We start from the raw sequence: 22,799 nt of genomic DNA, 5'->3' as shown, positions 1-22,799 counted from the left end.
ACACAATGTAAAATGGTAACCAAATATGGCGTGGCATCACTGTATTGGACATTATATAGCTCTACTTAGAACTGCATTAAGGAAAGAATATCTCAAATCTCTTTAAATTAGTTTTAAATGCTAATGTTATATAGTTTTTTTTTAACTAGTGAATGTGAGATTAAAAAAAAAATACAAAAGGGCATATTGTGAGATAAAAATCACACTATTACGAGAAATAAAGTTTCAATTGTGGTCAAGATGTATGAGAAATAAAGCATTTGTGAGATATAAAGTCACGTTGGGATTAATGTCACATTGCGAAATAAAAAAATAAAAAATATATATACAAAGTCATATCAAATATAAGAAATTAAAACAACTAATTTTTTTACAAATTGTGATGGGTGGAAACAGACTTCCATAAGTCTGTATTGATACACGTCTAAAATGAAATACAGTATTGATGAGGTGGCATCTATAGTGATTTTAACAGACATGTGGCTGTCAGTGTCACATACACAACAATTAAAGTTTTAATGGTGATAAGGAGGAGATTATCTAGTTTCAAAGAAAGGACAGAACAATATGACAAATACTTAAAAGCTCAAATCAGTCTGCTTTTCAGAAACTCATGGAAACACTGTTATACACCATGACACTTGACATTTCTTATGCATTAGACAAAATTAATTATGCAACCCTGACGCTAAACTGTTTAAATTGCCGTAATTGGACCATTTAAGCAGGCAAGATTTGTAGTTGAGCTAATAGTGGAATGCAGGGCCCTTCTATTGTGCACTGGTGGAGGCGACTGATACCGATCTTTCAGGATATTGTTTGACAAGCTTCAATGAAATGTGCATTGTGAGCACAATGTATAGAGAAGTACATAAGACAGCATTCTGGTCCAGTTCTAACTACACACACACCCACACACACACACACACACACACACACACACACACACACACACACACACACACACACACACACACACGTCTGGTTTGCTATCTTTGTGGGGACTCTCAATATACGTAATGGTTTTAATACTCTACAAACTGTATATTCTATCCACTTACAATAACCCTACCCCTAAACGTATGCCCATCACAGAAAACTTTCTGCATTTTTACATGTAAAAAAAAACCTAAAAACATTCTGTATAATTAAAAGGCTTTTAAGGTGGATGAAATAAGGGGGGAACAACTATAGAAAGCAAAAAAACAGTAATGAAGGAGCACAACTGCAGCCTTTTCCCAGCATGATCACCACTGACCCCCTGTGGGCACGTCTGCTAAAAACAAGCACCCAGCGCTTTCACCGCCTATTGCTAGACTGTCATCATTGTCCTCTTGGTTAAAGGGATAGTTCACCCAAAAATGAAAATTCTGTCATTAATCACTCAGCCTCATGTCGTTCCAAACTTTGGTAGGCTGTCAGGGCCAGAAAGCTATCAGATTTCATTAGAAAATATATTTATTTGTGTGCCGAAGATGAACAAAAGTCTTGCGAGTTTGGAACGACATGAGTAATTAATGACAGAATTTTCATTTTTGGGTGAACTGTCCCTTTAATGGGGAGTTAACGTGCCTGCACACAGGAAAGTTTTCAAGTAAAACATTTGCTCCAGGGTTCCTGTGACCCTACATATTAGTGTGGGAAATGGATTAGAGAAAAAAGTTAATTAGTAAATTTGATATTTCTGTTTATTGCTCAAGTATCGCAAAAAGCATTGCAATTTAGATTTCCACCTAGTTTTACACGCTCCACTATATCCATCATTTTACCTGTTCATAGCACAGCGAGTTCTGAACCCCTTAGCATAAAAATAAAAGATGACTCATCCTCACCTCTTGTGCTGGTGTTAAAAATAGAAAGTCAACATCGTCAGATGAACTGGACTTTTGGGAAGCCTTTATATAAGCTGAAAGACTAAAATAGATATAAAAATATATGGAAAGAATGGGTCAGTCACATCAGAAAACACCACCAGATTGACGCTCAAAAATGAACGGAGTTTGAATATTATTTAGATGTAATTTGCCATCAAATGCCACAAAACCGCTTTAGTGGTCACTTGTTCAGCCTGATAAAGCATTTGCTGCAGCCAGATTGAAATATTAAATCTTATTAGTATTCTCATGATGACGTGTAGCTGATGGCTAAGCGAGAGGAGAGAAGGAGAACGTGTGGATGACTTATTGTTTGACCAATTGATTTTTTTTTTTCAAATGTCCAGATCTGGTGCCAAACTGCTTCACATGCATAAACATTATCAGATAAGCTTATGCACAATATAAAAAAATAAAAATAAAAACATTATATGCAACAAAGAATGAAGTGTGGGCACTATTGTCACTTGAAAAGAGTACTAGAATTTACATTCCCCTGAAATACTGGAATACTGTAAATGAAGCTCTTTTTACTATGATCATCGATCACATTGAAAACACGTAAGCAGCTTTGGGGTAACACTGATCAGCAATACAAACTGCTAAGCAACCATGTCCAATTTGTATATGATAGATTTTCCTTCATACAGTCTTTTCCTTATGCATGTCAGCAAATAAACAGAAAACAGGATTATAGACTATTCAGCTCTTAAAGACCATTGGGCTGATGCAGATCACGTTGTTCAACACTAACACAAGATTTATCAACACTGGCTGGTTATCATTTACCAATCAAGAACACTAGCTCAACACATACTGTAGGAATAATGTCTGTTGCTGATACCATGAAGATGAGATCTTTCTGCAGGCATAAATCTGATAGATGTTGCATAAGAGTTTAACATTCAGTAAGAGCTTTACAGACTTGAGAATACTGTAAAAAAACAAACAAACCAAAAACTCACTTGTCCCTAGTCACAATGTCTGCTGAATAGATAGTGTGCAGTCAAACAGTTAAAATAAGATCCATGAGCAGATGGGACACTGAAAAAAAAGTATTCATTGGCTCAACAACCATTATTTCTAAAGATAAATAGATTAAACTCAAATTTCAGAATTTCAATCTCTACTTAACATAGGCTATCTTACTGCAACACAAAAATATAATTTAAGAGGTTAACATACGTATATGCATAAAGTGAATGAAAAAACGTACCCTACGTAAGTCACATGAACTATAGCATTACAACTTAAAATGAAGTAAACTGAAGTAAAAGTAAAAGTAAACATAAAATTTGACGTATTTGTCAGTCGCATGATATGCAAATATTCTATCCAGCCAAAGCAAGAAGCGCAGACATTTTTAAGTGCAACGTGAAGACATATTTGGATTTGCTATGAATGCTCTAACAATCAGAAACATGATCCACAACTGTGGAATTCATGGAGGTATTAGACTGTTTTAACATGACTCAGCATGTGAAATATCCCACTTATAATAAAGGTTATACACTTGATCTGGTGTGTTCTGTTGGGGTGGACATTGACCAGCTAGACAGCAGTGACTTGTATATTAGTAATCATAAGCTTCTCAATTTTAATTCAAATGTTCCATCTTTAAGAAATGCTCAAAAAAGGGTCATTAGTTTTAGAAATTACAGTCTTTCATGTATGATCTCAGAGCACTCTTGAAACTGTTGATCACTATAATTATATTTTGTCATCTGTTTTGGATATGTTAGCCCCTAGGAGAGAATTAGTTTCATCTGTTAAATCATCTCCTTGATATACCACTGAGCTCAGGGCTCTTAAGGTAAAAAGCAGACAGCTTGAACGCCAATATAAGAAATCAGGTTTAACTGTCCATAAGCTAATGTATGATGAACTTTTGTGTCAATATGCTGAAGCACTTAAAACAGCAAGAACAGAGTACTACATATCATTAGTGATGGTGCTGCAAATCCAAACAAGATTTTTAAGACGATCAACATAATTCTTGCACCAATTAAGCCATAAATTTGTTCTTCTGTGCAGGAGTGTAACAAAGTTCTTAGTTTTTTTTATGGATACAATTAAGCATCTATAAGTCTATCAGTTTGGTACTTTGCTCTGCAATTCCCGAGACCTATCCACTTAGTTTTCCTGAAACTGCATTCTCCAGTTTCAACTACTAATTGTATTTCAAAATTAGTGATGGCAATGAATACAACTACAAGTACCCTTGACCCAATCCCAACATCTGTTCTTAAGGGATGTCTCTCTTCAATTAGTACCCTCATTTGTAGCATTGCGAACACCTCTCTTACAATGAGTATTGTTTCAAAATGCCCTAAAGGTTGCAGCTATTACACAAGTCCTTAAAACGTGATGTGATGAGGCAGACCTATCAAATTACAGGCCTACAGGTATCTCAAATCTGCCCTTTCTTGCCAAGGTTTTGGAACGTGTTGTTGTGGCACAACTCCACTCACACTTGTCATCCAACAAGCTTTTCGAACCTTTTCAGTCTGGGTTTAGAAAGGGACACAGTACAGAGACAGCATTGGTTCGTGTTTTGAATGACCTGCTTGTCTCAGCTGACTCTGCCTCTACCATCTTGGTCTTGTTAGATCTCAGTGCAGCTTTTGCCACAGTATGCCATTCTATCCTGCTAAATAGGCTGGAGAGCTGGCTTGGTATCACTGGTACTGTGCTAAACTAGTTCAAATCTTACCTCACTGATCGTTTCCAGTTTGTTGTCTTGGGAAACAACAAATCTGAAAGTCCGCCATGGTGTTCCTCAGGGATCTGTCTTGGGTCCCATATTGTTTAGTGTTTATATGTTTCCTTTGGGGAAAATAATTAAGAAATATGGTTTGGGGTATCGCTTTTATGCTGATGATACTCACATTTACATCAGCCTCAAATCTGATCCAACTGTCACCTTTAAAATAAGAGTGTGTGCAGGAAATAAAAACGTGGATGGACCATAATTTTTTAAAAACTGAATTCTTCCAATACAGAGATTCTCCTCATTAGCACACCTGCGGCTACTCACAAAGGGATACATTTTAATTTGATTATGGATGATAGTGTTTTCATACTTTGTTTATGAATCATACTTTGTTTACAGTATATTGTTTTGTAATGCACAAAGGGTGAAAATTCGACCCAGATGGCAAACTGGAAAGGACTTTACTTAATAAGATGAAATAATTATATTTAGCCTAATCAAAAAGCCATTTAAAACCAATCCTTCTTCTGTTCGCTCTGATAGGAGATGGTTGCAACTCATTACTGTGTTTTCTGAAAGCCATAACCTGCTAATAAAATGCAATTAAAGTCATCTATAATTTCACTTAGCCATGTGGTAAACAAGACAGCATGAAATAGAGTCGTTTGTTGAACACAGCTATCTATCAATCTCTTATATGAAAAAAGCACTAACAAGAGGTTTAGCAAACCATGTGCACATCAACATTTCCATATGTATATTATTAGGATATTTTAAGTCTCTGACCTGCCATGTTGAACTAGCTCAGCTCTGTTCCCTTCAAAATCCTCCTGTGGTAGTTCATACAGTACAGCACGCCATTTCCCATGACCAAATGTCCCTGAATGGTCTCAAAATAAACATTAAAAGCATAATTCATGAAAACAGACTGGCAGTGCTGGACATAATTATGACTGAATTATTTCATATGACACATTATTATGCAAGTTAAACAAGTTTCTGAGCGATTTATAAAATGATGTTCCTTTCAAATATGTTGGTCAATGAAGTTTAAAGGGCAAGTAAGAAGTAATCAGACTCAGACATCATGTTGGCATTATCTGTTTGCTGAACTCTGAGAAGGAAGCGTGATTTCCTCATTTCCTTCCATACAAGATTTCTCTAATGTGGTTCTGACACTTTCTATTGTGTAGCTAAACAACAAGATAATGGGGTTGAAAGATAACTTTAAACAAATAGTTCTCAAAATCGTTCTCAAAATCAAAGAATAGCAGAGTTAACATCACAGCAAACGATAACGGCACAGAGAAACGATATCGTTGGAATCACTTTCAAAATTATTTTATCCAGCTGATGAATGATAAAAACATTGACAGCCAGAAAGTGACAGACAAGCACAAGCTTAGAATAAACAGAACAATATTGTTCGCTGGTGTGGACGCTAATATAATATTTTATATAATGTATCTTAAAATGTTATTTGGCAATGCGGAATTTTCAGCAGCCATTACAGTCTTCAGTAAGTGTGTGCGTGCGTGTGTGTAATCGTTTACAAAATGTGAAGACATTTCAGGCCTGAGAGGTTGTTCACTTATGGCGCTTTTCCACTGCATGGTACGGTACGGTTCGGTACGGCACGGCACGCTTTGGCGCTTTTCCACTGCATGGTACGGTACGGCTCGGTTCGGTACGGCTCACTTATGGCGCATTTCCACTGCATAGTACGGTACGGTACGGCTCGCTTTAAATGGTACCACCTCTGTTGAGGTTCCAAGCGTACCGTACCGATACTAAACGTGACGTGAAAACACTGCAGATCACTGATTGGTCAGACAGAATCGTCACTTCAGCGTCATTGTATTTGCAACACGAGACATTAAACCCGCTAGATTTAAATAGCCAGACAACAGCCAACGCAGTAGCAACTGTTTTTAGAGTATTTACTTGACAAAATAAGTTTAAAAAAAATCATAAAAGAAATGGCTGAATCGTGGTCAGTGGACGAGGTGCAGACGTTCCTCTCGTTGATTGCCGCCGGACCTACAAACAGTGTAGGGACAAAGAGGGGACAACTATTAACGATCAGTCCCACCCACTTTGAAACGGTACTAACTGCAGTGGAAAAGCAACCGAGCTAAAGCGAACCGAACCGTGTCGTACCGAGTTGAGTCGTACCACGCAGTGGAAAAGCGAAGCGAGCCGAACCGTTCCGCGCCGAGACGAACCGTACCGAGCCGAACCGAGCCGTACCATGCAGTGGAAAAGCGCCAATAGTCATTTGAAACTCTTTTACTATTAAAAGCTTCAGGGTAACCCTCACTGGAAGGGTCTCAGGGCTGTTTAATAATGTGCCCAAGGGGAGCTGTGTGGAAGTCAGAAGAATGGAGAAGGAAGTAACAGACATTTGACACTGTGATCCCCCATGTCTCTAATATAGCTTGTAGAAAGCAAAAACTATTTCGGAATGCTTCTAAGCTCAACTCAGCTATTTAGAGGACTGCAGAGTTCTGGGAAGCTTTGTGCCAATACTGCAATTGATGTGTGCCAGCCAGGCCTTTAAGTAAGCCTGTGATGTCCAATAATCACACACTAAAGTATCTAGTTTGAGAGGACCCACTTGCATTCCTCACTCCATGAAAGATTTGTTAAGCGTCATGTGGTTGAACCAGTTTACCCCCTCATGTCAATCTAAACCTGTATGACTTACTTTCTTCTGTGGAACAAAAAAAAAAGACATTTTGAACAACGTTGAGGTCGAAAAGAACACTGAACCCAATTGAACATCATTGTATTCATTTAAAAAATCAACACAAAACCAAGACTGTCAAGTGACATGCCTGTTGTTCTGGATGTCATTTCTGCAGTGTCAAATTTCACTTAACCCTGAACTGACAGAATGTTAAAAATGCTATTAAGTAGAATTCACATTTAAAGCAACACTAAAAAACTTTTTTTTTTTTTACCTTAAATTAATGTTTCCAAAATCGTATCAGTGGTTTATCAAGTCGTAACAGGGTGGCACAACAGGTAAAGGCACTTCTGGATTCGCTTTGCGGCCCTATATCTGCTATAACCGCACTATGGAAGTTTGGCAGATCGGGTCGCGTTTCTGTAGTTCTAATCAGACATAAGAAAACTACAAATTTGACTTGCTTTACGTCAAGCGTTACAATAGTCATTATTTTGTTTTTCTTCGTTTATGATGTCGCAATACATCATACTTTCATGAAATCATGCAACATACTCTACCTTGTCTGTGGACATGGTTCATTCCAAAGCCGGTGCTGGATAAACAGCGAGCGTGCGTGCGGCAGTAGCTGCGGTAGGCTCAATTATTTATGACCACGGTAATGAACAATTCCACTTCCAACCTGTAGGGCGACCGAAGAGGAAAACTTCTTTAGTGTTGCTTTAAAGTCACCATGAAACCACAATTGACAATTCTTATTTTTTATGGAATATTGTTGTATTTATTATGAATGATTTCTCCGTGAACATCATTATTTTAAAAAGAATTGATGTGTCCTTCCCCTCGCTTTTACAACAACATCTCTTCTGTTCTCTGATGACGTGTTTACTGGCGTGAAGGCGGGACAACCTGTTCGACCAATAGCAAATCCCAACATATTCCAGATGGACAAAATCAAATCCCGCTCTACATTTTTTTTCTCATTTGAAAAGCGTTTCACTCGGATTTGTCACAATAGAAAAGAAAAAACTATTGCGACTTCCATTTCATGCCAACATGAAAACATGGAATCTTGTCCTACCCTGCACTAGGCCACTCATTCTCTGATTCTGAATTTGTTCTTTTCAGACAGCATTCATCTGTTCACAATCTGTTCCAATCTACTCTTGACTAGGAAACTTCAAACCAGCATAAACCAATTTAGACCAGCAATTTGTGCTGGTATAAGCGGTTTAAGTGCAATAAGAACTCGTGTGGGTTCACATCAGTCGTTCAGGGAGGAGAAATCTCTGACCCGGTTTACCACTACACTGTCTGCTGCGAGATGCGCGAGCTGGCGGGCAGTGATCCGCTTACGGCTGCGGCATCAGACTGGCCTGAGAACATCAGACAGGCAGGCAAGACGAGGAATAACAATTAGCCTATGCAGTGAGGACACTTCAGTCACAAAAGAAGGTTGAATGGGGAAAAGCTCTAACTTGAAAGGAGCCACACTTCATCATCAGAAAAGAGAAGAGATGTTGCTAATAAGACAGACAAGTTATTTTGATTACGAGGACCCATGGATTTAAAAAAATAATAATGATGAGCATGAATATTGAGTAAATCATTTATAATAAATATTGCAATATTCCATAAACAAATAAGAATTGTCCATTTTGATTTTAATGGTGTTTTTATTCTGATAATTTAACATGCTTTTGTTTTCAAATGTACCTAGAGATTTGTGGAACATAAAAGATGAAACAAAAATATACAGTATATATACAATATACGAAGTCTTGGATGCTAGCGCACAATAAGGTCCTAGAGTCACAGTCTGGTTCTGAGCTCTAACTGCAACCACTGTGGTTAAAGATGTTGCTTTATACCCTCCAGTGCGTGACAAGGATCTTTTTGTGCCCTTCTGAGCACTTAACATTTCCCACAAGTCTAATGGAGGAGAGAATATAAACACTTACAAATGTTTATAAAAACAAACTCAAACCAGCAAGCAGCATGAATGCCTCCAAAACCCGAATATATGACTGTAAATGTAACTTACCCATCCGAGTGTAATACATTTTTTTTGTATTCACTTCGGTACTATTTTCACAAGCAATGTGTACATTTTCAAAACTTATACTATCACAACAGATCATCAGAAGTGAACTTTTTTCAAACATTTCAGCATGTTTTCAATTGTGTTATTAGAATAATACACAAAATCACAAAGTATCATTTTCACTACACAAAATAAGTGTTTGATCTATATAAATGTTTAATTCACAGTAACTGCCTTTCATAATGCCATTACTATCAAACTTTTGACTTTCATCTATTTTTGTTCAGTATAATACATTTCTCTATTATTTATTTCAACTAATCTTAATGGTTAATGAATTAATGATTTGGTACATCTATAAATATAAATACAGATTCTATAGATATAGTTTCTAGTTTGTTTGCAATTTCCGATACTGATTACCAAATGTAATAAATATTTTTTCCATTATAAGCAATTTATCTTAGATTATAACTATGTTCAAAATGTGTGTGTGGTCTGTGTAGCCTGGTAAACTATAGGGACGAAATGTCCCCAAACGGCAATATCCGAAATCCTTGTCCTTTATGAGACATGTTTGGTCCCCATGAGGAAAACAGCTTATAAATCATACTGATGTTTTTTTGAAAATGTAAAAAAGCAGAAAGCTATCTGTGAGGGGTAGGGTTACTGTAAAGGGATGAAATCTACAGTTTGTACAGAATATAAATCATTGTGTGTGTGTGTGTGTGTGTGTGTGTGTGTGTGTGTGTGTGTGTGTGTGTGTGTGTGTGTGTGTGTGTGTGTGTGTGTGTGTGTGAGAGTGAGTGAGTGAGTGAGTGAGTGAGTGAGTGAGTGAGTGAGTGAGTGAGTGAGTGAGTGAGTGAGTGAGTGAGTGAGTGAGTGAGTGTACTTGGTATACATTACATTGTGGGAACCATAATGTCCCCACAAGGATAGTAATACCTGAGATCACCTCCATTGTGGGGACCAGCCAGCGGTCCCCATGAGGGGAATGGGTTAATAAACATACTAAATTATATATTTTTGAAAATGTAAAAATGCAGAATGTCTCCTGTGATGGGTAGGTTTAGGGATAGGGGCAGTGTAAGGGGATAGAATATACAGTTTGTACAGTATAAAAACCATTACGCCTATGGAATGTCCTCACAAGGATAGAAATGAAAGCTTGTGTGTGTGTGTGTGTGTGTGTGTGTGTGTGTGTGTGTGTGTGTGTGTGTGTGTGTGTGTGTGTGTGTGTGTGTGTGTGTGTGTGTGTGTGTGTGTGTGTGTGTTCTTCAGTGGGTCAGAATGATTTGCAATTTGTGAACAGAGCAGGATAGAGTTCAAGGAAGAGAAAATAGTCAATGACTGTGTAACATCAGATTAATCAGAGATGCATTAGAAGTCGTCAGAAATTTTACATGACAGTATGTACGCCATGTGATGCTTTAAACAGATAACCATGGACTGCCACAGTAAGCCTTATAAAGGTCAACTACAGTATAGATTCAGTCATATGGTGAAATGAGAAGATTGGCAGCAAATTCTGTTCTAGCACAAAACCTCATGGCTGTGTCATAACCACTTTTGATAACACTGAATAGGTACTACGTGTGATGAAAATGTACACATTACTTACCAACGCGAATAAAAAAACTGTAATGCTCTGTCATGTGAACATCAGTTTGTAATTCATATTAGCCTATAGTTGTTTTTATTTGTAGCCTACCTGTGTCATGCTGAACGCCAACAGGATAGGCCACGGTTCAAACTCCTTCCTTCTCTTCACTCGTTGTGCTAAACCAATATCTCCATCTAGTGGATGAATTCTGTTCCTGCTGCGTTTGACAGTTCTACTACACGGCTGTGCTTGAAACCGGGCAAATAACTGCATTAAATGTGGCGGTAATAACGAGACTGTGAGGAGGGATTTTTATCATGACGTCATTTTGAAAGATAATTTCTCCATCTGTTCTAAGCAGTTTCGCTGTGAAGTAAACTAAAACAGCAAAAAGTAAACAAATGTAAAAACAAAAACAAAAAACAAGTTTATCGTGTAATTTTCAGGCTAATAACATTTTATATTTGTCATGTTTTTATAACAGGTTGCTATATAGATTACAATTGCTGACACAATTTCACATCATTTTCAATGTTGTGCTAAAACAACTAAATTAGCAAATGTTTTAGTATAAACTAACCTGGAAATGCAATTAAAGTGATAGTTCACTTTAAAATGAAAATTCTGTCATCAAATACTCACCCCCAAGTTGTTTCAAAGCTGTATGAATTTCTTTCTTCTGCTGAACACAAAGGAAGATATTTTGAAAAATGTCAGTAACCAGACAGTTACCAGGTCCCATTGACTTCCATAGTAGGAAAAAAAAAAATACTATGGAAGTCAATAGGACCTGGTAACTGTTTTGTTACTGACATTTTTCAAAATATCTTCCTTTGTGTTCAGCAGAACAAAGAAATTCATACAGGTGTGATTGTGAAACAACTTGAGGGTGAGTATGTGATGACAGAATTTTCATTTTAAAGTGAACTATCCCTTTAAGTGTTGTCTTTAGTAAGCAATAAAAACATGAGTGATGTTAAGTTGTTTCTCATTTGATGGTCATAAAAATACATTATATTTGATTTTATTATTATAATCTTTATTTAAGGTCAAGTGGAATGAAAAACATTAACAAATTACATTAAAATGTATTTAAAGATAGGCCTATCTAAGCTTAAAAACTTTAAATACAAACTTTGCCACTGTTTATTACGTGCAATATATCATTGATATGCCCAGTTTGGTTATATTTATTCTTAGTTGTACAATATCCTTGGTTCTCAATACAAAAAAAATTAAAACTCCATCACCAATCAATTATTACAAATATAAAATAATAATAAAAAAAACTGGTTAAGTACATAATGCCAAGCTAAACAATCGTTAGTATTGCAGTTCCTTCATGAGAGATTCTTCATGCTTGAACAAAGCGTTGACCAGGTCCTTGGCAAGGCTTTCACAATTCACACAGTCCAGCAGTTCCCTCATCTTCATCTGGCGCGTTGAATTCGCTCTCACATTTGCAACTGATTCCTTGTGCAAGTCAAGATCATCAAGGATTGGATCAATGTTCTTCACATTTTGAACCAACTGACTGGTGTTTGCTTTCAGAAACTTTTGATAATCTGTGAATATAAAAATAAAAATAATAAAACAATAACAGGAAAAGTAAAATGAAGGCAAAATGGGAAAGAATGTAAAGATTGAATCTAACCTGGTATTGTCCTGTTACCATTTTCTCTTCTTCCACAGTCTCTATCAGGTGTCTGGACTGAAACATTAGAAAAAAAGATTAATCTCACAATAATCCTATTTATGTTTTCATTATTTTAAATTATTGCTGCCATGAATTGAGTTAATTCGTGCCTTTTGGGTAGTATTTGGCTTTGATAAATCTGCAGTAAATAAATAAGGTTGATAAGTCTGCAGTAAAATAAATGGCTGATAAAGGCTAGTAATAGTTACAATTCTGAGTCTGAATAATCCAGGAGCATGACACTAAATAAAATTAATTCCTCTTGGCACATTCTACAAAACTCAATCCAATAGTACCAAAAACAAATAATTTTTCTGTATCCCAGATTTTCACATGACACTCTTAGACCAGAATGTAATCTTCCTTAAAATTGGTCCCAAATTGTTAACTCCGAGTGCTTAATTAAGACTAATATATACTCATTATACATCCAATAGAGTGCAACTGTGCCCGCCCGTCCCCATTTTCAGCGTCGCTTGTTCCGGAAGTATTTTTTCAGTGATTTTTCTCAGTGATTTTAAAATAGTCTTCGTTCAGACGTGAAACAAGCCAATCGGCTACGAGGTGAATCACAACACTACAAACTTTGATTTAAAGCAAAAACGTTTTTGAAAGTTGGACAAAAAGACAAAGGTACAAGAAAGAATTGAAAACACATGAAGCATTGCGAAAAGCATAATCAAATTAAAAACGATGGATAAATATAAAACTACTGCATATAAATTGTGTGTATGTGTATATATATATGCAAAATATGTATATATAGTCTATATTTCAGTATTTTGAGGGTATAGGGAGATTACATCATTCGCAGTGCTTCATGGGAGTGGGTGGAGATAAAGAGCTATTTTGTGTGTGTGTTGGTGCTAGTGTGTTGCTTTTTTCGACTCTGATTGGGGTAATTTTCAGACAGCATCATGGGTAATGTAGTTTTCACCAGGAATGCCACTATTTAACATTATTATAAAAATAAAAAAAAGCTGACATAATGCTGGCTGTCAGCATTATAAGAAGCAAATACCATGTATTAACAACCTCTTAGCTCAAAGTAGGTCTGTCTTTAAAGGTTAATAGGTTATCGTTCAAAATCAATTTCCTTATGGAGAAAATAAATGTAGTTTTTACTTCCAAAACCCGGCTGTTGCACTCTATATGTTTCCCATTGCAAATAAATATAAACCACACTAACTTTTTACTTGGATGCCTGATTGTCCCGCAGTGTTTGCCGTCTCTAGAGAGAGAGAGAGAAAAGGAAAGACTATGTTATTTTAAATGGCAAAAATCATGCAAGCATCCTATAGGCAATGCAGTGCAGTACATTGATCTGCCCTGTTTAACAAAACACATACACTATTTAGGGTGAGACAAAAAAAAAAGATTAAATCTAACTGGACTGAAACATTAGAATTTTTTTTAGATTTGTTATTTGTTTGTTTGTTTGTTGAGTCCAATGCGTTTATAATCTTTTCCATTCAGGGCAGTTTAATGTCACAAAAATGTAACTATATCTGAAAGAAGACTCATGACAGCGCCCAGCTACGACTCTAAAGGCCTGAATTCACCCTGAAGCCATGTTTCACTGGGCATAATAGGTTTGTCTTTTGGCTTGAATAAAGTAGCTATGGCCTGGTTTCACAAACTGGGCTTAGATTAAGCCAGGATTAGTCCTTAGTTCAATAGGGCATTTAGGGTCTGTCATTTAGGGCAATAGGGACGACAGCGCAGCCAACAGTCTGATGCCAGAAGTCGGCGGAGCAGGGCATTGTGCTACTTCCGTGTTTTGGAACTTTTCAAAGTTTAAAACAACGTTATTATAAATATTTTTTTTAAACGATTTAATGGAAAATATAGATTTTATATCAAATATTATAAAATATAAGAACTATGTTTTGTCCTATTAACAAAAGACAATACTAGGCCAACTATTAAGAAATGTTAATAGTTTTTTTAAAGTTAAAAATAATACTTTATCGTACATGTTTTGTTGTGTCAAATTATTAAAAATATACATTTAACAAAGCTTAAAACAAAAAATATATATATAAAATGAAAACAAAACTTGAGTGTTTGAACATTTGATTTAATTGAAAAGCATTTTTAGACCATACACAACATAATTCTATGTGTGTATGGTCTGATAGACTGAAAAAACTAAAATGATTAATTTAAATAAAATGTGTTTTTTCCTCTGAAATAGCAAAAGCATCACACACTAGCTGTGTAATTAAATAAAAATACAAAATCGAACTAAAATTATTATAGTAGGCTATTATATTATATAAAACAAAATTAAACCAAAGAAAATAAATCTTATAAAAGTTATGCAGGCACACATTTAACAATAATTGTCAAGTGACAAATAAATACAAACTCCATGCACATGGAGTTAATCCTGAGGTAGCCTACCCTTTTTGTTAGCAGTATTTTTAAACTGTCAAGATGAGACAAATTGAATAAAAGAGCCTTTCATGTTTCGTTTCTAGTTCAAAGAAGACATTGAAGTTTTTCTTTACGAGTGTCATGACGAAAGGCGCCTCAGGATTAACTCCATGTGCATGGAGTTTTGATTTATTTGATTTATTTGTCGCACACGTATGGTTCTGCGGTTCTGCACTGCAAAATGGTTAGTATTGGCCTGGTGTGCATCAAAACAATGGCACTGATATAGGCTATTAAGATGTGTCAGTGCAAGTTGCTTTCAGTTAAAACAGTTCAAGCATAGTCTGGGACTATGTCTGAAAGGCTTATTTTTTATATAATTTTTTATTTTATTTTTTAAGCTATTTTTTTTTTAAACACCAAAACTTGTCGACGACCTTTTGTTCATTCATGATATAAAGGCTAAACTACTTTTTTGATTACATTAACTTTTTATGTAGCTAGGCTAGGCTACTTGAAGTTGAGCACATGGGCTTATAACTGGTTTTTAATTGGCAAAAAAATTTTAATTTAGCAAAGCAAAAGGCCTACCTGAAGTGTCCACTGTTTTGATCCATTCTCTGAGTTCAGGAGAAAATTCATTCACGTCATCGTTTTTTAGCAAATGCAGAAAATTTCGACACACATTTTCACCCTTTCCATGGATGATGTCCAGAAGTTTGATAACTACCTCCGTGGGATCTTTTATAGATTTAAGATGATCGTACTCTGTCGTTGTTATAAGTTCGTGCTCTTGAACATGTTGCAAAATAATACAATCCAATTTAAGCCAACGGATGAGCTTAGTTTTACTTTTCAAAAGTACTTTATCCATTTTCGACAACAGGTTTATGCTACAACCTTGTAGGCTAGTGACGTGTACGAAATACCTTTACTTTCGTTTTCTATGTTGCGTTATAACGCTGGGTGAAGATCATGTCAAAAGAAGGACAGCTGCCTCGACCTATAGTTAGTTAATATGCTTGTTGTTTGCATCTTACAGCACATTATATAGGCTAATAATCTCATCCACTGTTATATAACTTAATTTTACAAACCTTGTCAAATGAGGCAGTTTTCTAGCATGAGCTAAAACTGAATTTGTAAATCTATTAGTCTAACCATTCATTAAAAGCATTATTGTGTATGATGCCTCTGTATTCAGGAAATACAACATTTCTTTTTTTTCAACATTTTTTATAAGATATACGAGATTCAACTAATTTTTAAAGTCAGTTAATAGTAATTTAAGTTGAAATGGCATATAGGCTACATATTATATTTGACGGTAAGCTGTGAGGGGTTTATGTCATGATGTCATTTTGAAAGATAATTTCTCCATGGGTTCTTCTAAGCAGTTTCGATGTTAAGTAAAATAGTAAAAAGTAAACAAATATAGTAAAAAGGTATAAAAGAAAAAGTATATAGTGTAATTCTCAGGCTAATAATATATTTTATATGCTATATAGATTACAATTGTTGACACAATTTCACATAATTTTCAATGTTGTGATAACAACTAAATGAACAAATCTAAATAAAATTTATTAGTAAATGTACACTAGTCTGAGAGACCTCACCTTCATTTAAATGCAACTTAATGTGTGTCTTATATAGGGAAGTTTAAAGTGCTTAAAACTCAAGAACAAACAATAGCATAAGGTTCTGGAGGATAGTAGTATTTATCATGCAATTAAGTTGTTAAAACTAACCTGGGAATGCAGTTACTGTAAGTGTGGTCTTCAGTAAGCAGTAAAAATAACGTCAACAAAGCTTGATGTGATGTTAAGTTGTTTCTCATTTGATGGTCATAAAAAAACAAACATTATATTTGATTTGATTATTATCATCTTTATTTGAAATCATAAAGTCAAGTGGAATGAAAAACATTTTTAAAAATTACATTAAATGTAGGCTATAAAGATATCAAAGCTTAAAAATGAATGAACTTACGAACTACTGTAAAAAAATGTGAACTATGCCACTGTTTATTATGTGCAATATATCATTTATATGCCCAGTTTGGTTATATTTATTCTTACTTGCACAATATCATTGGTTCTCAATACAAAAAAAAGTAAAACTCCATCACCAATCAATTATTACATTATATATATATATATATATATATATATATATATATATATATATATATATATATATATATATATATATATATATATATATATATATAACTGTTCAAGTACATAATGCCAAACAATACAACCGTTAGTATTGCAGTTCCTTCATGAGAGATTTTTCATGCTTGAACAAAGTGTTGACCAGGTCCTTGGCAAGGCTTTCACAATTCACACAGTCCAGCAGTTCCCTCATCTTCATCTGGCGCGTTGACTTCGCTCTCACATTTGCAACTGATTCCTTGTGCAAGTCAAGATCATCAAGGATTGAATCAATCATCTTCACATTTTGAACCAACTGACTGGTGTTTGCTTTCAGAAACTTTTGATAATCTGTGAATATAAAAATAAAAATATAATAACTGGAAAAGTAAAATGAAGGCAAAATGGGAAAGAATATAAAGATTGAATTTAACCTTGTATTGACCTGTTGCAATTTTCTCTTCTTTTACAGTCTCTATCATGTTTCTGGACTGAAACATTAGAAAAAATAGGATTGTAGTGAGATTATTATTATGTTTTTTATTTTTTTATTATTTTATTATTGCTGCCATGAATTGATTTAAAAAATAGGACAGTCCTTTTGGATAGTATTTAGCTTTGAGTCTACTGTCAAACAAACAGCTGATATAGTTATAATTCTGAGTCTGAATAATCCAGGAGCATGACACTAAATACAATTAATTCCTCTTAGCACATTCTACAAAACTCAATCCACTAAAGTTTTTGGTACTAAAACTTTAGTACCAAAAACATATCATTTTTCTGTATCCCAGATTTTCACATGACACTCTTAGACCAGAATGTAATCTTCCTTAAAATTGGTCCCAAATAGTTAACTCGGAGTGCTTAATTAAGATTAATATATACTCTGTTACACAGTCTAATTTTATACATTACAGGCGAAAACTGTTTTAATAGTTTCTCATGTATTACACTTACAATTTGCTGGCACATTTGATTTGGCAGAGGGTGCAAAAGTCATATTCATCTCAAAGGATCCTAGAGTTGACCCAGTGATGATAGGCGAAAACACATGGCCGCCATCAGATGCACAGATGTTGCCTGTTTACATAAAACATCTGTCAGTTCATCTGTCAATTGTTCATTTTACATCCAATAGAGTGCAATAGTGCCAGTGCTCTTTTTCACCGTCGCCGGTTCCAGAAGTATTTTTTCAATAATTTCCCATAGTGATTTTATATATATATATATATATAAATCACTATGGGAAATTAATATATATGCATATATAGCCTATACAAACATTTCAGTATTTTGAGAGGGTAGGGGTATTAGGTGTGTTCGACATCGGCTGCGGCTGGATGTATCCGATCGGTGAGAGTTGCCGCGCGCAGACGGGGAGGAGCTGCAAACGGAGACGTGAAGTCGGACACTTTCTGGTTCACGTGGTGTTTGCATACTTTATCACATCTGAAGTGAAATAAATGCAATATTTGCCAAATACACAGATGTTTCAGAGACATTTTCATTCAATACTTGATGTACTGCTTCATACAGTGTCTGTTTGAAGAATAAAGTTCAAAATAAGCCTATAGCTAGCCTATATCAATGAAGTGGAGTCGACATTTTTGAATCCGTTTTATTTTGATAAACATGACACAATACAACATCGCGACTACATGAAAAGAGTGTTTACTGTTATTAAAACAAACTGATTTGTGAGCTTTAGTGGAACTAAAGGTGTGAGAATAAACACGAAACACACATGATCGTTGTCATGCGGTGAATCCGGCCAATCGTGGAACAGCTGTGTCGTCATCAGAGTTTGTGCAGCCGCTCTTGAGTTCTCCGGCTACTCTCGAATCGCTCTCGCTGTACTTTTATGGCATACGTCACAGTCACGTGGCGTCGGCGCTGTATCAAGTCGGACAAAATTTCTAACCGGCATGCACTGCTTCAAGTCAGCTGCCGATCGGTCTGCGCAGAGCTGCATGAAGTCGAACAAGCCTTATGTCATTATGTCAAGTGTCTTATTTTGGTGTGTGTTGCTTTTTTTCGACTCTCTGTATTGGCATAACTTTCACTACAGCATCATGGGTAATGTAGTTTTCACCAGGAGTTCCACTGTGAAACACGATTATTTAAAAAAATAAGATGAAATAATGCGGGCTGGAGGCTTTATCAGAAGCAAATACTATATTAACAACCTCTTAGCTCTAGGTTTGTCTTTAAAATCAATTTCCGTATGGAGAAAATAAATGTTTTTACTTCAAGAACCCGGCTGTTGCACTCTATAATGTTTCTCATTACAAATAAATATAAACCACTAACTTGTTACTTGGATGCCTGATTGTCCCGCAGTGTTTGCCGTCTCTAGAGAGAGAGAGAAAATGAAAGACCATGTTATTTTAAATGGCAAAAATCATGCAAGCATCCTATAGGCAATGCAGTGCATTACAGTACATTGACCTGCCCTGTTTAACAAAACACATATATGTGTTTACGCTATTTAAAAAAAAAAGAAAAAAAGATTGAATCTAACCTTGTATTGACCTGTTAGCAGCTTCTCTTTTATCCCAGTCTTTATCGGGTTTCTGGACTGAAACATTAGAAAAATATATTATTATTTTGAGATTGGTTATTTATTTGTTTGTTTGTTCGCAAGAATTGAGTCCAATGCTTATACAACTTTGATGAAGTTTACAGTTCTTTTCCATTCGGGGCAGTTTAAAATCATGAATATTGAACCATCTAAAAGAAGACTGAATTCACCCTGAAGCCATGTTTCACTGGGCATAATAGGTTTGTCTTTTGTGGCTTGAATAAAGTAGCTATGGCCTGGTTTCACAAACTGGACTTAGATTAAGCCAGGATTAGTCCTTAGTTCAATTAGGGCATTTAAGGAGCTTTTATAAACTTGTTTATAAAAATTACAGAGCCACGGATTTCGTTATTTTTTCTTCCAGATACTTATATAATGTTTCGGATACTTAGATAAAATACATCCTTTTACTAATATGTGTTGATCCTTGGAATGCAACCCAAAGACAGAATGAGCTGAAGTGAAGGTGAGACATACAGTATGAGGGGAACACTTGATGTCACTTCACAACATATAAGTTACGTGCGTTTCACCCACATACAGTAGGCTAATGTAGGGAATTTTAAGGCAGGTTCATTAAGTTTGGCATAGTAGATTAAATGCACTGATGTTTGGGTGTACAAAACAAGAGTGTATAAAGACTATGGCTATTAATAATGGTCTTCTTGACTGAGATCATAAAATATAAGTTGTTCATCTATTGTATACAGATGTGTAGCCTACAATCTGCAATGTTAAAATAATTTGGGAAGTGCACTATATGAGTTTTAAGAAAAAGTTTATACTTATCTTATAAACAGCATTTAAATCTACTAAATCTCTAATCTGCTAAATGCTAAAAGGCATAGAGGTATAATTAAATTATGAACATCATGATTTTCTGTAAAGCTGCTATGTATTGTGAAAAGCGCTATAGGCTATATAAATAGCTTTGACTTTACTTTTATGGATGGCTTTATCTGCTTATCATTATTTCAAAAACCAAAACTCATCGACGCCATTTTGTTCATTCTTAAAGTAGGCTAAACTACTTTTTGGATTACATGTTTTTTTTGTTGTTGTTTTTTTTTTTTTTTACTTTAAGTTGAGCGAATGAGTGCATGGGCTAACGTTACCATAACAAATTTTCTAAGTTGGGCAGGCAAATCTTCTTACTGAGGCTGGATGTGAGAACCCTATGAAAAATTGCACGAAGCACACTGTTTATTTATAAGATGACATTTTTCACGAATGATCTCTATATGAAAACACAGCCTATAGGCTAGGTTATTCCCAGACCCAATCTTATTTAAAAAAGACTGATTGCTGACGCCTTTCAGCTAAAATAGGCCACTTACTTTATAGCTGTTTTTAAGAGATAGCCTATGCAAAGAATGTGCACAATGCGTTTTATTTTGCAAAACATAGCCTACCTGAAGTGTCCACTGTTTTGATCCATTTTCTGAGTTCAGGAGAAAATTCATTCACATCATTGTTTTTCAGCAAATTCAGAAAATTTCGACACACGTTTTCACCCTTTCCATGGATGATGTCCAGAAGTTTGATAACTCCCTCCGTGGGAGCTGTGATCATAAGATTGCCGTACTCTTGCGTTGTAATAAATTCGTGCTCTTGAACATGTTGCAAAATAATAATCCAGTCCAATTTAAGCCAACGGATGAGCTTAGTTTTGCTTTTCAAAAGTACTTTATCCATTTTCGACAACAGTTTACGCTACAACATGGCGTGCCGTGTACCGGTACAAGAAATAGGTCTAGGCACCATATGGGACAGTGACATTATAGGCTGTAGCCTACGCTAGACGGGCGGGGCAACTTGTTTATTAACACGATACAAGTGGAAGTTTCTTCTCATTTTTTAACCTAATGGGCCACAAGAGGAATCGTAAGAAAATAAATTAAGACAGTTAGGCTAGCTATGTATATCGTTATCAGCACGTCGTAGATTCAGCTCTAATCGTGTCTGAGAGAATATGCACCGTTAATTCATTGTCAGGTGTTTTTACTTTCACTTTCTGTAGTGAATACTTGACTTGGGTTTGAAGCGGACTTCTGCACCGGCATAACTAGACTAGAGCAAAGTTTGCGCATTGCTTGTGTGATATAGCCTAAGGCTCGCCCTTATGCTTTAAAATGTAATGTTGTAGGCAGGCTATAGAGACAGACTTTATACGTTCGTTTTCGATATACGTTGCTGGTTGGTTGAAGATCGTGTCAAAACAAAAGAAGGACAGCTGCCTAACCTATAGGCTACTGTTACTTAAGTATTAAGCTATCTAATCTCACCCACTGTTATGTAGCCTAACCTAATTAATTCACAAACCTTTTCTGATGAGGCAGTTTTATAGGTAAAACTGAATTTGTAAAACGAATAGTCTACTTACCATTCAAAGCATTATTAGCCTACAGTATGTATGATGCCTCTGTCTTCAGCAAATAGCCTACAGCATTTCTGTTTTTCTCAATGACCATTGGAGAGGAAAAAACAAACTCAGACAAACACAGAAACTGAAAATAAGATTAAAGAGACTAAAATCTCTATTTATAGCCTACTAGTCAGAAGCATCATAAAGTATAAATTATTGGAGAACAATAAACATTGCGTTGGAGAACAATAAAGCCTGCGGCATGGACTACATTAATGCAGAACATCTAAAATATGCCAGCCATAAGCTCAGTCCTTTGCTTTCTATGTGCTTTAATGGTTGTTTGGTCCATGGTGTCCTGCCTAATGCTATTATGTCTGTATTGTTACTACCTGTGCTTAAAGACAAGGCGGGTAAGATCAATAGTATTGACAATTATCGACCAATTGCACTAGCCAGTATCTTGTCTAAAGTATTGGAGAGAATATTGCTAACAAAGTTTGGGTTGCAGCAGATGCTGAAAGTCTGCTCGCAATATGGCCTTGACTATATATTAAATATAACGCTAAGAAAAGCCACATAATGGTAGTTAGAAGCAATGAGGACAATAAATCAACTTTTCCAACTTTTTATTTGTCAGACAGCCCTCTTGCTGTGTGTGAGGAAGTTAAATATTTAGGTCATGTTCTTTCT

The 22,799-nt window shown here is 35.6% G+C and overlaps 1 protein-coding gene and 1 long non-coding RNA gene across 7 annotated transcripts in view; both read right to left on the bottom strand.

Annotated features, from left to right (window-relative positions):
- The window catches only part of LOC307001432, a 42,774-nt gene extending 31,590 nt beyond the window's left edge, over nt 1-11,184 (bottom strand). Inside the window, exons 1-4 of the long non-coding RNA XR_013798242.1 lie at nt 11,032-11,184; nt 7,837-7,958; nt 5,374-5,476; nt 4,588-4,700 (exon numbers count right to left, since the gene is read on the bottom strand). This is a non-coding gene — a long non-coding RNA (uncharacterized lncRNA). The remainder of the gene's footprint in view (nt 1-4,587; nt 4,701-5,373; nt 5,477-7,836; nt 7,959-11,031) is intronic.
- A 777-nt stretch (nt 11,185-11,961) lies between these two features.
- LOC307001832 (uncharacterized protein) lies at nt 11,962-21,757 on the bottom strand. Of its 6 annotated transcripts, none has more exons than XM_079618821.1 (6): nt 21,154-21,750; nt 19,682-19,738; nt 19,471-19,512; nt 18,118-18,240; nt 17,603-17,648; nt 11,962-12,488 (listed from the first exon to the last, which is right to left on the bottom strand). In XM_079618821.1, the coding sequence occupies exons 1-6, from the start codon at nt 21,434-21,436 to the stop codon at nt 12,428-12,430; spliced, it is 612 nt and encodes a 203-aa protein (XP_079474947.1). In that variant the 5' UTR covers nt 21,437-21,750; the 3' UTR covers nt 11,962-12,427. The 6 variants fall into 6 exon arrangements, 5 of the variants coding, with proteins under 5 accessions (XP_079474947.1, XP_079474944.1, XP_079474943.1 ...); XM_079618818.1 differs by having other exon boundaries at nt 17,592-17,648; nt 21,154-21,747; XR_013798329.1 differs by lacking the exons at nt 11,962-12,488; nt 21,154-21,750 and adding exons at nt 17,218-17,508; nt 20,857-21,134.
- Nucleotides 21,758-22,799: the final 1,042 nt, after the last annotated feature.

Source organism: Phoxinus phoxinus, assembly GCF_949152265.1.
Source record: "Phoxinus phoxinus genome assembly, chromosome: 7".
Lineage (NCBI taxonomy): Eukaryota > Metazoa > Chordata > Actinopteri > Cypriniformes > Leuciscidae > Phoxinus > Phoxinus phoxinus.
Note: the sequence above shows the minus strand (reverse complement) of the source record. Positions and strands in the feature narration are given on the sequence as shown.

What these genes read in the sequence shown, in the direction of transcription:
- LOC307001832 (XM_079618817.1), bottom strand. Translation starts at nt 21,436, where the DNA reads ATGGATAAAGTACTTTTGAAAAGCAAAACTAAGCTCATCCGTTGGCTT. An exon ending in CAAAACAGTGGACACTTCAG is followed by an intron (nt 19,739 to 21,153) that starts GTAGGCTATGTT and finishes CTAATGTTTCAG; the next exon opens with TCCAGAAACCCGATAAAGAC. An exon ending in ATCAAATGTGCCAGCAAATT is followed by an intron (nt 17,649 to 18,117) that starts GTAAGTGTAATA and finishes CTAATGTTTCAG; the next exon opens with TCCAGAAACATGATAGAGAC.